This window comes from Peromyscus californicus, unplaced genomic scaffold (assembly GCF_007827085.1).
Source record: "Peromyscus californicus insignis strain IS unplaced genomic scaffold, ASM782708v3 Scaffold_4__1_contigs__length_199733344, whole genome shotgun sequence".
In the NCBI taxonomy this organism is placed as follows: Eukaryota; Metazoa; Chordata; class Mammalia; order Rodentia; family Cricetidae; genus Peromyscus; species Peromyscus californicus.
The window spans coordinates 39,118,637-39,133,341 of record NW_026294562.1 but is presented as its reverse complement, the minus strand read 5'-3'; the positions used below and the strand labels follow the sequence as shown (position 1 = coordinate 39,133,341).

Below are 14,705 nucleotides of genomic sequence, written 5' to 3'. Positions count from 1 at the left end.
GTCCTCGGGAAATCACGACGGGCGGCTATTCTAGAAGACCTGGCCCCTTCGTCTATCTGCTGACTGCATCCGACGCCTTCCAAAACCATTGGCGGGTGGGTAAGAAAACATCAGGCGACCCGTCTACTCCAGCCAACACGGCCGGTGTCCACGGCCTAGGCAGGGACAACCTCAGGGGAAGCCTGGCAGGAGCTCCCCACCACCGGGCACACCCCCACGGCCACGGGGCCTGTGGGCCGCTTGCTCCCGCCCAGGCGCGGCCTGCGGCCACTCACAAGAAGTTCTCCATGGCGATGCGGACGATTGAGCCCTCCACGAAGGACCCGGATGGCCGCGGCAGAGTCGACGTCGGGTTCGAGTTCTTCCTCTTGCTCGGCACCTCGGAAGAAGCATCTCTGGGGAAAGCCCTCTTGGAAGCCTGAGGGTTCGGGGTCGCAGCCCTCCCGCTCGGAGTCGCCATCCTGGCTTCCTCCGCGTTCCGCAGCGGCTTCCGTTCCCGGCGAGCTGCAGACCAGGCTCCCGCGCTAACTGACCCCCGTCTGACCCCGCCCCGTGGCCGCGCGGCGCCTGCGCAGTTCTGCCCGGCGAAGCCAAGGCCCCGCCCCGCCTCGCCCCGCCCCGGCGGCCGCCGCGGATCCTAGCCCCAGAGGCCGGAGATGCTGACTGTTGATGCGACTCCAAGGGGCTGAGACTCGAGGTCCGATTTCCCTGCGGGATTTTCTTCTCGGAGAATTTTAACTTGGAGCAATATGTGAATTGCATTTACTATTTCGAAACCTGCCTCGGCACTTCCCGTGCTCGGGTCGAAAGCGAGTTTGCGACTGTCCCTCCCTGGAACTCCGGCCCACACCTGTATTTGGTTCTACGTTGTGATTTCCTTCTCCGGTGTCCAAATCAACTCCCTTTCTCCAAAGAACATAAAAGAGACCCGCCGCCATTGGCTCTGTGCCTGTTGTTTGAAGCATGGCGCCAGCAGCCCTCTGGCGCTCTCAAAATTGTGAAGCCTGCACTGCATTGGTTACCCGCCCACGCACACTTGCTTGCCCTTTTTCATTTTTTGAGACATACTCTCTATAGTTCTGCATGGCCTCCTGCTGGTCTTGAACTCCATCTGCTTCTTCTCCCTTGGTGCTGGGGTTCCAGTGCAGGCCACCAGATGGCCTCTTCTTGCGAGGTTCCTTAAATCCCTGCTTCAACTCCCTGGTGGTTCCTAGAAATCCTGGAACCAGAATAAGCAAGCTTCTTTAGGAGTGACTCTGGCTCACTGTACTCACATTCATCTCAATAGCCCTTTCAGAGATGATGCCACTGAGCTCCATAGACGCCATTCACCTAACCAATAATGAGTACGTATAAACAGCCAGAGAATAGATAATGGGGAGTGCAGGCGACGGGGAACCATAGAATGGTTTTAAGTAGGAGAGGGCTGTGATCTAATTAAAGTTTTTCAGTCATCCTGCTTGCTGTATGGAAAATTAATTGAAGGGTGCCGAATGTAGAAGTGGAGAGCCCATTTAGAAATCTCCTGCAGTAGAGGCAGTACTTGACAGCTAGACCCAAACTCCTTCCTCATACACAAACGGAATCTGCTCACTAAAAGTTATAACCAAAGAAAATAAAATCGTTGTAGGAAGCATGTAAACTTGTCATGGGTACTAGATTTATTTCTTTATTATTATTATTATTATTATTATTATTATTATTATTTTGGTTTTTCGAGACAGGGTTTCTCTGTGTAGCTTTGCGCCTTTCCTGGAACTCACTTGGTAGCCCAGGCTGGCCTCGAACTCACAGAGATCCGCCTGGCTCTGCCTCCCGAGTGCTGGGATTAAAGGCGTGCGCCACCACCGCCCGGCTATTTCTTTATTATTTTAATGGAAATTAAGGAATAAGTTGTAAAATGTTTAAGTGACGGGAAGAACTGAAAAGACCTAGTGCTTAGGACATCGTACTGTTTGTTCTTCCACACATTGCTGGTCTAGGTTTGTTGAAAATAAGCTTCAAAAGCTTAAATGTTGCCAAACACGGTGACATATGCCTGCAGTCTCGATACTCTGGGTCCTTGGCCAGGAGGATCACAAATTCTATCCAGGAGAAGGAAGAAGAGCAGAGTCAAACTCTGAAGAAGTAATTAGTTATGAGCAAATCTATTCTGTGGACAAATAAGAATATAGGCAGCTATGGCGGGAATTAAGAGCAGGGGACAAGCTTCACCATTTTCATGCCAGGATTGGGCTTTTAGAGTTCTATTAGAATGATGTTTCTAAACCTGAAAGTTGAGAGTAAATCCCCAAAGTTGGATGGCTTCAGAAATATAGCCAGACTATGGGTTTTAGCCAGCTAGTCATGTGATTTTAGCCAGCTAGTCACACTGTATGTGGGGTGCAGTAAAGAAACCACAGAAATGGCCACTCCATGGGTGGAAAAGGGAAATGTTTATTCCGAACTGCTAAGGCTGTCTGTCCGGGAAAGCAGAAGGAAGAGAGGGTTGGGGAGAACCCTGCAGGTTTTAAAGAGAATGGGTCGGAGGTGAGAAGGGCCAAAATGTTAGTATAGGGCTTCGGAATGCATAATGGTCTCTCCTGAATGTTGACAAGGGAGCCTGGACGCCAGCGTGACCTTTTTTTTTTTTTTTTTTTTGAGATAAGGTTTCTCTGTGAAGGCCTGGCTGTCCTGGAACTTACTCTGTAGACCAGGCTGGCTTCAAACTCAGAGTGGCATGGACTTTGATATGAAACCACCTGTGCATGTCAGTGGAGTCGTATGTCCCTTCTGCCAGTGGCAAGGAATGGACTCCTTTTGGGGACAGAAAACCATTTCACAAGTTCCTGAGGAGCGCTGGCTTTTATATAACTGTCAGAAATCCTTCTATAGTTCAGGTTGAGCTCATTTCTAGATATATTGCCTGCCTGAGACCTCATAGAAACCATCATTTAAAAAGGAAAAGGTTGGACCAGCAAGATGATTAGCACATAACTGTACCCTCTACAATCCTGGGACCCCATAGTAGAAAGAGAGAACCAACTCCTGAAAGTTGTCCTCTGACCCTTACATGTGTGCCTTCACTCACACAGTACCACACACATACAATACATTTTTTTTAAGAGATGAGTTTTTTTTTAAAGGAAAATGTCACTGGTTTTACCTCTAATCATAAAAACAATACCTATTAAGCACAGGAATGTGAGGAAAACAATTACAAAGGGAAAAACTTGTAATTCCTTTATTCCAACTAAGTCTTATGATTTTAGTGTAGTTTTGGTGTCTGTTTCCTTCTGTGTGTGTGATATATTCCTTTTGTTCCTCAAAAAAGGTAATAATACAATACATGCATTACATTATTTATATTGTATTTATTCCCCTTGATATGTTACTTTTCATGCCATTAAATAGTTTTCATAACATGGTTTTAAGTAATTAGCATTTCATTGAATACATATACCACTAACCGATTTACATAGTTAGCTTTTGTTAGATTCTGTGTGGTTGAAAATTAACATGAACCAAAGACACTCTGGCAGACTGTTCGTAATACATGCTTCCTAACATGCTTTAAAATGTTCACTCATGCTTGAAAGTACATACATTTTTCTTGCTGTGTTAGGAGTCTTTAATTCCATTGATAAGAACTATTTTTAAGGCTGGAGAGGTGGCTCAGTAGCCAAGAGTATAAACTGCTTTTAGAGAGGATGAGAGTTTGGTTCCCAATACCCATTTCAAGTGCTCAGATGTAGGCAGATTTTTCTTTGGGCCATCAGCTCACAAAAAAACGACATGGAGACTTATTATTAATTATGAAAGCTTGGCTTGTCCCACTAGCTCTTATAACTTAAATTAACCCATTTCTATTCATCCACATGCTGCCATGTGACTGGTTACTTTTACATCTCCTGCATACATATATCTTACTCCCTCTGTGTCTGGCTGGTGAATCCACCTTTCTTCTTCCCTGAGACCTCTCTGTCACCAGAAGTCCCGACTAACTTCTTCCTGCCTAGGTATTGGCTATGAAGCTTTTTTTTTTCTTTTTTTTTTTTTTTGGTTTTTCGAGACAGGGTTTCTCTGTGTAGCTTTGCACCTTTCCTGGATCTCGCTCTGTAGACCAGGCTGGCCTTGAACTCACAAAGATCCACCTGGCTCTGCCTCCCGAGTGCTGGGATTAAAGGCGTGTGCCACCACCGCTGGCAGCCATGAAGCTCTTTATTAAACTAATCACAGTAACACATCTTCACACAGTGTAAAGGAATATTCCACAACACTCAGAACTGCCTGCAAGTCCAGCTACAAGGGAAAGCCTCATGCTCTCCTGGCTTCCTCAGGCAGCTGCACTCAAGTGTACTACCCCACATGGACATCTAAAACAGTTCTTGACAGAGGTCATGTTGAGGAGGCAGAGAGTGTGTTCACAAATAACCTCCCTTACATGGAATTTTGTGCTAGTGACACACGAGACACAGCAGTAGATTTGGCATTTTCCCAGGTAAGACGTCCTGCTTTAAAAGCCTGACCAGCTGGTTTCAGTCCCTAGAACCAACAGTGGAACCAAATTAAGTCCTATGGAAGCCACCAACTAACATCATCACCCTCCCGTGGTTGGCGTATAATTATGACAAAAGAAACTGCATTTGCTGCCCAAGGCTTGTGTGACCATGGGCCACTCTGAATGTCAGCTTTCCAATTCTGCAAAACCCAAAAAGTTGGAAGACATAGTTAGAGTCAAGAATTATAAATATGTTTTTTCATTAAACTAACATTGTTTTAGCCCATTTAAGGTGCTATAAGAAGATGCCAAATCTTTCTAAACATCTGAAATTTATTTCTCACAGTTCTGTAAACTGAGAAGCCCAGGATGAAGGCATTAGCAGGTTTGGTGTCTGTTGAGGACCTGCTTCCCACAGGTAATCCTGTATCTTTACTCTGTATCTTCACACAGCTAAAGGAAGAACACTGGTCTTATTAGCCCCGTGTAAGGGCACTAATCCCACTCATGAGGCTGCTCCCAAAAGACCTGATATCTCCCTGTGTCCCTATCTCATAGTAACATCACACTGAAAGTTAAGTTTCAACAGAGAAATTTTAGGTCACAAACTAGGTTCAGACCTAGTAACCTCTTCTGTGTTTTCTTTTTTGGCTTCACCACAAGTCCTTGCAAATGGTACTACAATAGCAAGAAAGTGGGATAAGATGCATGGATCAGACTCTGCTGAGATCGTCTTTGAGACAGTTTGCTATCCCTCTTCTAATGAAGACACTTAGGACTCATAGTGTTGTGCCCTAGGCATGAGACCCCCAAAGAGACCACCAGAGACATGAACTCACCAAAATGCAAAAGCAAGGTTTATTGAAGCTGTTCAAGCCGCAGCAGGACCTTCATCAAGCCATCCAACATAGTAGAGGCTGGAGGAGGTGCCCGCCCCTCTGAAAGCTCAGATTTTAAAGGCAAAAACCATAAGGTTACATCACTTAGAGGTGCTAGTACAGGTACAATTCTGATTGGCTCAAGTTTTAGAGGCTTTCCAGAATTTCTGTGTTATATTACTTTGTAGTTTTAATCAGTTGTTTGTCAAACTTTATAGATTACCTCCTGCATTGGGGCATTTTGTGGTTAATCAGTTGCTACCAGATAGTCCTTCAAACATCCTGACTTTGTACTTTGACCATCTCCGGCATTGGGGCATTCTATGGTTAATCAGTTGCTATCAGATGGCTCTTCAAACATCCTGACTTTGTCCTCGGACCTATGTCAGCAGCTCTGAGAATTTTGAAACTCAGGCCTGTTTCAAGCTGGGGTGAGGGGCTTGCTTGAAATGGGGGTACTTTGGTTCTTCAATAGGTCTAATCTCTGGTTTAAATGACAAGGGAAAGGGTACATGTTTACTTTTAGCAAATTCATAAAGTAGAGAAGTGAGCTTTCAAGGACCTGACAGGGAGAGAAGAGGTCAGATGGGAAAACCCAAGATCTTGGCATCTAGGGACAAATCTCCACCCCGACATCCAGTGTCACACATATTTCTAATCAATGCAGTCAATCAACAGATGAGAAAGATCTAGCCTTGAATGAGAATTCCTGAAGGGAACTAGTGCCCTTACCACAAGGAAACTGAAAGTACACAGATTTGGCTTCTGACAGAAATGCCTTTATTCCAGTGATTTTCATTAAAAAATTTTTGACTCGTCACACAGAAGCTTAAAACTATCAAAATGTGCATTTTTTTTTTACTATAGTGTTATCAGTGTTAGCACTGGTTGTAGTAATAAATCCTGTGGAATTGGTCATAATAGTTAATACCAGGAATACTTATTATACCAGTTAGTATTTGAATCACTTTTCTGTATTTCACTTTTGTATGCTAGATCAGTGTCTCAACAGTATCTTTCTAAAATGTCCATCTTTTTTACTGAAAAGCTAGCTGAAAGGTTAAAAATGTATGAGAAATTAATATGAAGTTTCAAATAATCCTTGTGATGTATTAGAACAGAGTCTGTGCATAAAGAGACCTTCACATTTCCAAGAACATAAGGTCAGAAAAGGGTATTAAAATGTTCCAGAAGAACTGACCTGCAATCTCAGAAAGATCATGAGAGAAGGGCTGAAGAGCTGCGCATAGTCCCTCTGGCAGACTTTGGAAACTGAGCTGAAAGTTCTCTGCCTTAACGCAAACAATAACAGGTCCAGCCTATATTGTTTGCTCCCAGGGTCCTCGGAAGAGTCTACCAACCAGCTGAAGACTCTAATCTGAGGGATATTCAATGAATCTAAGCACACTGAGTTCTTTAGTCCATTCAGGGTCGCAGAGAGAGAGGTGATAAGGATCCACACATAAAGCAATTAATTGTCAGCTTCCAATTACAACCCAAAAGGGGAGTGACTAAAGGGGAGTTCTCTGGTAGGGTCAACTAAAGGCTATGATCATTAGGGAATTTATGTGCTCAAACTATAATCTAGAAATGGCGAGGTACAATGTTAGGGGTCAGTAAGTCACAAGAAAGTAAACTGTCTTTGGCGCCACTTTTCCTGCTCATCCTGGCTGCAGCTGCTTTCTGATAGGGAGGGGGACATATGCTAGGAGGCAAAGCAACCTATGTCAGAGCATGTAGCATTTGGTTAGTAAAAGCACTTTCACTCAGAGTAATTGCTGAGGAGAAAATCTAGGAATAGCACCTGGCTGAGGAGGAATTAAAACTTAATTTGCACAAGAAAGAAGCTTGGGACCCATCACCTGCCTGGCCTTGTAGGCAATCTCCTTGGGTCAGTGGGAAGTAACTGCCTTAACTCGGTAACTAGCAAGCGGCTAAAACATTATCCCAGGAATGTGAGCAGTAAATCTCTTAAGTTAGGGTCTTGTGTAAATAACCCGGGGTGAAGGTAAAGACTTGAGGATTTAATTGTTAGTGATTCTTTTCTCTATCTGTAGGTGAGATGAGCTAATGTTTATCTATGTGCAGTTTTGTCCTTGGAAAAAGGTATCTTTGTTGAAATACTTTTGTCTGGAGAATGGCCCTAGCCAGATATATGTTAATGAAAAATAAATGCAGCTGGGGACAGTTGTCCAATTACCCCAAATGTATAGGGAAAGTTGTGCCCAAGATAGAGATGCAGTCATGAGAGTACATGTACACATAGGATGGAAATGCATGCTAAATGGGGAGAATCATAGCTGTTATTGCACAAGAAGTTTACAACAAGAAACAGCCAGTCCATTCAAAAGGCAGTAATCCCATAACACCTTGTGTGATGGTTTCCTCTAACAGAACCCTTAGTTCTGACAGGTTGACCTTCTGAACACTAGTTGTCACTACTGTATACTCTCATGGACTTTCGCTACCAGCGGAGCGGCTCTCAATACTGCCTGGACAAAGTTGGGGTATAATCAGAGTCCTGGGGGAATTGGGAGCCAACCCAGAGTTTTCCCTCACCCCTTTTGCTTTCCCAAAGGAAAGAGAGTTAGCAACAATGAGAATTGTGGGAAAACTGCCAGAGCAATGACTGAATCCTTTTATATCGGTTCCTAAAGTCTGGAATTCCACAGCTCTTCCATAGCTTCTGGCTATAGATGTAAGGGTCTTATTAAATAAGAAACACAGAGCTAAATGCAGAGTTAAAAGCCCAAGAGATCAGAGCAGTAGCTAAGAGCTGAGACTTCAAACCACTTCTTACCCCTCATTGCCGCTGCCATCCTTCCCTTGAGAAAGAGAGACCTACTTCCTGTGTATCTGTCTTTTTATTGACTTTCTGTTCTGCCTTCTCATTGGCTGTAAACCCAACCATATGACCTCCTCATCACTGCCTGTCTATACAGACTTTCAGGTCTTCTATGGTTGGTATTGAGATTAAAAGCATGTGTCTCCATGCTGGTGGTGTCCTTGAACACACAGAGATCTTCCTGTCATGTGATCGGGATTAAGGGCGTGTGCTACCACTGCCAGACTTCTGCTATGGCTTGCTATTAGCTCTGATCCCCAGGCAACTTTATTTATTAACATACAAATAAAATCACATTTCAGTACAAATAAAATATCACCATATCTGACCTGGAGTTGTACTTCTATGCTTTCATTATCAGCCATGCATTACTTTTTTTGTTTGTTTTTGTTTTTGTTTTTTCAAGACAGGGTTTCTCTGTGTAGTACTGGCTGTCCCGAAACTCTCTCTGTAGAAAAGGCTGGTCTCATATTTACAGATTTGCTTGCCTCTGCCTCCCAAGTGCTGGGATTAAAGGTGTGCACCACCACAGCCCAGCACATTTCTTTTTATAATTAAAATCTTGTTTGTATTTTGGTATATTAGGAAAATTGAAAATATGAATGCCCAAAGCAGAAACCAATATCCCAATCATTCATGTTCCTATAATCAATCTTTTAACAATATGGCATTTTCCCCAGTCTTCTGTTACCTACTTAAAAAAAATTAAATCAAATTTATGACTATTCTCTCCTCTTAAACATGAAAACAGCATAAATAAAGTTAAAGTGCATTTGATTTTTCCCCTTTCATCTTGTTCCTATATCTTTTAGACCAAGACTTTACTGGTTTTTCTTGCCCCTACACCATGCATATATGGTGTTCATTGTAAAGATATATATGTTCATAGTGTGTGTATCTACACACGTGCACCAGTGCACATACATGTGTCCATGTACTAGTGGAGATTCACAGTTTATGCCAGTTTATTCCTGGACAGTGCTCTGCTTTATTGAGGTAGAGTCTCTTAATTGAACCCTGAGCTTACTGATTGGCCGCTATCTTGGCAGCTTGTGCCAAGGATCCCCTGCCTCTACCTCCCAAGTGCTACCATAACAGCAGCTTTCATGATTGACTGGCATTTACTTGAATTCTGGGAACCCAAACTCCAGTCTTCACTTATAAACTGTATGGCCATTAGCTCAGGCTTATTATGGACTAGCTCTTACACTTAAATTAACCCATAATTCTTCTGGAAAATGTTAAGGAATAATAGAAAGGACTCATGGACTATTGACAATGCAGGAGAAGTAAAGCATTACCAGCAGTTTGGAAGAACTCTATATATACTCCCCAGTCGCAATCCCTTTCCTTTCCCAAAGAGTTAAGCATTTTTCAAAAACAAAAGCAAAACAAAACAAAAAAACCCAAAGAGCTAGGCCAGTGAGGTCCCACAGACACCCAAACATTACAGCCTACTGCTGGCTTTTGGTTGCCCCCAAGAACTTGATGGTAAGTTTATAAGTAATATAAGCCTCTGTGCGTTTACTTGGGTCTGAGCAGCTGCAGGACCAGGTGGGACACAGGAAAACTTCAGCTACAGCATTCCTCCATGGCCCCTGCTTCAGATCGTGCCTCAAAGTTCCTGTCTTGAATTTTTGCCCTAACTTCCTTTGATGATGGACTGTTAGTGGGAAGTGTAAGTGTCAATAAACCCTTCCCTCCTCAAGTTGCTTTTGGTCATGGTGTTTTATCACAGTAATGGAAACCCTAACTAAGACAGAAATTGGTACTAGATTATGTGGGTATGTGTATGTGAGTTCCAGGTCCTCTGGAAGAGCTGTACGTCTCTTAACTGCTGAGCCATCTCTTCATCTCCCAGGGCTACTATTAGTTGTCGAGTATGACAGCTGTATAATGCTAATACCAAATACTTGTGGTTGCTCTCTCAGTTAATATCGTACTTGGAATAATACAGCACTTATACCTGGCACTTGAACTTCTAGCATGAGGGATTTTTTTTTTAAAGTACATAGATGAGATCTCAGACAGAAAACTGAAAAGAATATAAATATGCTCAAGATATAAACAGCTGAATGAAATAAGAAAAACAATGCAAGATGGAAAGATGGCCAAAATACTTGAGCTGGAAGACAAGGTGGAATGACTTGAACAATCAAAGAAGAACCAAGATAAATTAATCATTGGAATTTCAAGATGTATGTGACACTCTGTAAAGACTGAGTTATAGGTATATAGAAGGAAGAGAAGAATCTCCTTCTAAAGGCATAGAAAATATTCCCCTCCCCCCCAAAATAGGAGGAACTGGAGAATGGCTCAGTGGTTAAAAACACTCACGGCTCTTCCAGAGGACCAGGGTTCAATTCCCAGCACCCATATAGTATCTCATAACCACCTGTAGCTCCAGTTCCAGAGGAGCCAATGCCCTCTTCTGCCCTCTGAGGGCATCAATTACACATGGTGAATAACTATACATATAGGTAAAACACCCATACACATAAAACAATAAAACATTTAAAAAAAGAATTATAGCAACCAGTTTCCAAGATTTATGGGGAAGTTGTTAATAAAAATATAGGAGGAACTTAGGATGCCAAGACTAGAAAAGAACCTCCCCTCATTACTTTATAATTAAACACAAAATACACAGAGCGAAGGAAATATATTTATTGAAAGAGTCAAGAGAGAAACATGAAGTCACATATAAAGGAGAAACCATCATGTGAGCAGATTGTTTTACTGGAACTTCAACAGACAGGAGAGCCTGGGCAGATGTGGTTCAAGATCTGGAAGACACCTGCTAATGGAGAACAGCAAAGCTATCCATTATAATTGAAGGAAAAATAAAAAGTGTCCATGGTAAAAACTAAAGGAATTTGTGACCACTAAGCTTGCTCTATGGGAGATACTTGAAGGAATCCATCCACCCATGAGCCGGTCACAGGATAGACTAAGAGATGAAGAGGGTTAAAAAACCACAAACACCATAAAATCAAAAGAGTTATCAAATTCCAGGACAAACTGATCAGTTTTACACTATGACCAACTTGATTTAATTCCAGGGATGCAAGATTGGTTCAGAGTATGCAAATCACTAAATGTAAATTATTCTACCACATAAATAGATTTAAGGACAGAAAGCACCCAATTATCTAAATAGATAAAGAAAAAAACTTTGACCAAGTTCAACATACTCTTACGATAAAAGTCCTGAAGAGAACAGGAATGTAAGAAACATCTGAGCCAGGCATGGTGGTACATGCTTGTACTAGGGAGGCAAAGGCCGGCAGATCTCCTTTGAGTTTGAGGCCAGCCTCTGTCCACAAAGCAAACTCCAGGACAGCTAGGGCTGTTACACAAAGAAACCATCTTGAAAAACCAGAGAGAGAGAGAGAGAGAGAGAGAGAGAGAGAGAGAGAGAGAGAGAGAAATCTGAACATAAAAGAGAAGATCATACATGATAAACCTATATCCACTAAATGGGAAAGACCTAAGGGCATTTCTGCTAAATCTGGAATGAGATAAAATTTCCACTTGTTCTACTCTCATTTCCAATAGCACTTCAAGTCTTAGCTAGAGCAATAAGAAGAAAGAAGCCGGGCGGTGGTGGCACACACTTTTAATCCCAGCACTCAGGAGGCAGAGCCAGGCGGATCTCTGTGAGTTTGAGGCCAGCCTGATCTACAGAGCGAGATCCAGGACAGACGCCAAAACTATACAGAGAAACCCTGTCTCAAAACAAAACAAAACAAACAAACAAAACCCAAAAGAAAAAAAAGAAGAGAGAAATAAATAGAGGAGATATAACTAGGAAGAAAGAAATCAAATAATCTGTATTTACAGATGAAGTGATGTACACTTACCCAGAAGGAATTCTTCAGAATTCTTCAGAAAGTCCTTAGGACTACTAAATGCTTTCAACAACGAAGCAGGATATAAAAACTACACAAGTGATGGTTTAGAAAAGCACACACATTAGAAATAAATCAGGGGGAAAATCCCATACAATATGGCTTCAAAATGATAAAATATCCAGGAAACACTGAAAACTTGAAGACACTGAAGAAAAAAATTGAAGAAAATACTAAAAGATGGAAAGGTCTCCATCACTCAAAGATTAACAGAATATTATGGAATGCTTTATTATCAAAAATGGACTACAGAGTAAACACAATCCCCATCAAACTTCAACAACATCTTTCACAAAACTAGGAAACAACAGCAACAACAAAACCAGCACGAAAATTCATGTGGAAACACAGAAGGTCGAAATAGTCAAAACAATGCTAAGCCAAAAGGCAGTTCTGGAGGTAGAGTAAATCTGATTTCAACTCTACTACACAGCCCAAAATAACAAACAGCACAGAACTGCCCCTAAAACAGACACATGATTAATGGAATAGAGTAGAAGACTCAAATGAATCTACAAGTCAAGTAAATCTACACAGCCACAGCCAGCTGATTTTTGACAAAGATATATAAAAAACAACATGGGAGAAAAGACGGCTTTTTCAACAAATGGTTCAGGATTAACTAGATATCCATCTGTATGAGAATAAACTACATCTCTACCTCTTACTCTGTATAAAGAGCAATTCAAAATGCACCAAAAACTTCAGGTAACACCCGAACCCTTGAAACTGCTAAGGAAAGTGCTTTAAGATCAAGGCATCATCAAGGGGCTTTGAAAAGGACTCTACTAGCTAAGGAAATAATTCCAAGAATTGATAAACAGTACATTGTTTCTGCATAGCATAAGAAACAATCAGCAGAGTGCAGAGAGAGCCTGTGGAACTGGAGGGAAGCTTTCCAACTATACTGCTGGCTGGGAATTAATATCTAGAATCTATAAAGAACTAGAGAAGCTAAACACCCAAAACAAAAGAAGAACACTTCCAACTAAAACCCAAAATAATCTGAACAAAAAAAATGGGCACAAATTGAACAATAATTTTCAAAAAAATTATTTCAAAAAATATCTAAAAAAATGCAAATGGTCTATATATATTTTGAGAAAGTGTTCAACACCCTTTGCCATTAGGAAAATGTGAATTAAAACTGCCTGGAGAGTACATCTTATTCTAGTCAGAATGACTGTCATGACAAAAATAAATGATAACAAGTGCTGATGCCTTATCTTGGCTCTTGTGAATAGTGCAGCAATCATCGTGGATGTCTGAGTATCTCTATGGGTCTTAACTACTGAACCAGCTCAGCACTTATTTCTTACCATATTTTTTAATTTAATGTTTGAACAGCAACGTATTTATATGTCAACAGCTATATATTGTAAAATACGTTTTGTATTCTTTTCCCTATTCTGCCTCATTTCCACCCCTCATTCTTTCTTGGCATATTTTCCTAAAAATGTTTTAACTCTATCTATCCATCTATCTATCTATCTATCTATCTATCTATCTATCTATCTATCTATCTATCTATCTATCTCTCCATCCATCCATCCATCCATCCATCCATCCATCCATCTCTCTAGTGTGTATGGCTTCTGTGCATGCACACATGGGCGTACACATGTGGAGTCAGAGGACAACTTACAGGAGTTGTTTTCTTCCACCATACGGGGTTTGGGAATCCAGCTCAGTCCATCAGGCTTAATGGTGAGCATCTTTATCTGATAAGTCATCTAACTGGTTCTCTTGCCTTATTTAAAAATTGGTTTTAGGAGATGTTTGGTTGGGTTTGTATCCATTGCATATTTTACAATATGTAACCATTCACTGAGCAGCCCAATAATTTATGACGTGTTAGAAGATGGCTAAATTGGGGACAGTAACGTCCAGATAAATGCATAAAGAGGACCAATGAAATTATTATAGACCTTCAAGAGAACCTTTTATACCCCTTCTGGTATTTGGAACCCAAGTGCACACTAGTGGTAAACTTAGTGCTTTTCTTGAGCTTTAGTTAATCTAGAAATATTTTGTGAAAGCTAAGTTAGATGACACTTTTTGAAAAAATGGCTCTATAAACAAGAAGTCTAATTTAACATAAGGTTTTTGAGAAAATCATGTACAGTTCAGAAGAACCAGAGTCAGCGACTACTGTGGGAGCAAGGAGAAGACATTGCCTCACTGCTGCTTACAATGAGTCTTGAGCACCTAGTGTTAAAAAATATGGCAGCATGACAAGATTATATGGTTGCTTTATCCTTAAGATGGCACTATAAGCTCACAATTTCTTTATACAGAAAGAGACACAAAAATAACTGAGATTTAGCTGGAAATTCATCAATTCCTTATCATATAAACTGGGAAGACTTTTGTGTCAGAGACTAAATGTGTCGAAGTTCTTGTTGTTGGGTATTTTGTTGGCTTTATTTTGTTTTGAGACCAAGTTTTATATAGCCCAGACAGGCCTTGAATTTCCTATTGAACCAATGATGACTTTGAATTTCTGATTCTCCTTCTTCCAGCCCTGTAAATGCTGGGATTGCAGGCATGTGTTACCATGTCTTGCCATTTATTATTTTTTAATGGTAACA

General features: G+C 41.4%; 1 protein-coding gene across 2 annotated transcripts in view; it reads right to left on the bottom strand.

Moving 5' to 3' along the window:
- Smc5 (structural maintenance of chromosomes 5) overlaps nt 1–550 on the bottom strand; it is a 72,136-nt gene extending 71,586 nt beyond the window's left edge. For both annotated transcript variants that reach the window (XM_052762727.1, XM_052762728.1), the window contains exon 1: nt 276–550. In XM_052762727.1, coding sequence (XP_052618687.1) covers nt 276–460 — 185 coding nt within the window. In that variant the 5' untranslated portion in view covers nt 461–550. The remainder of the gene's footprint in view (nt 1–275) is intronic.
- Nucleotides 551–14,705: the final 14,155 nt, after the last annotated feature.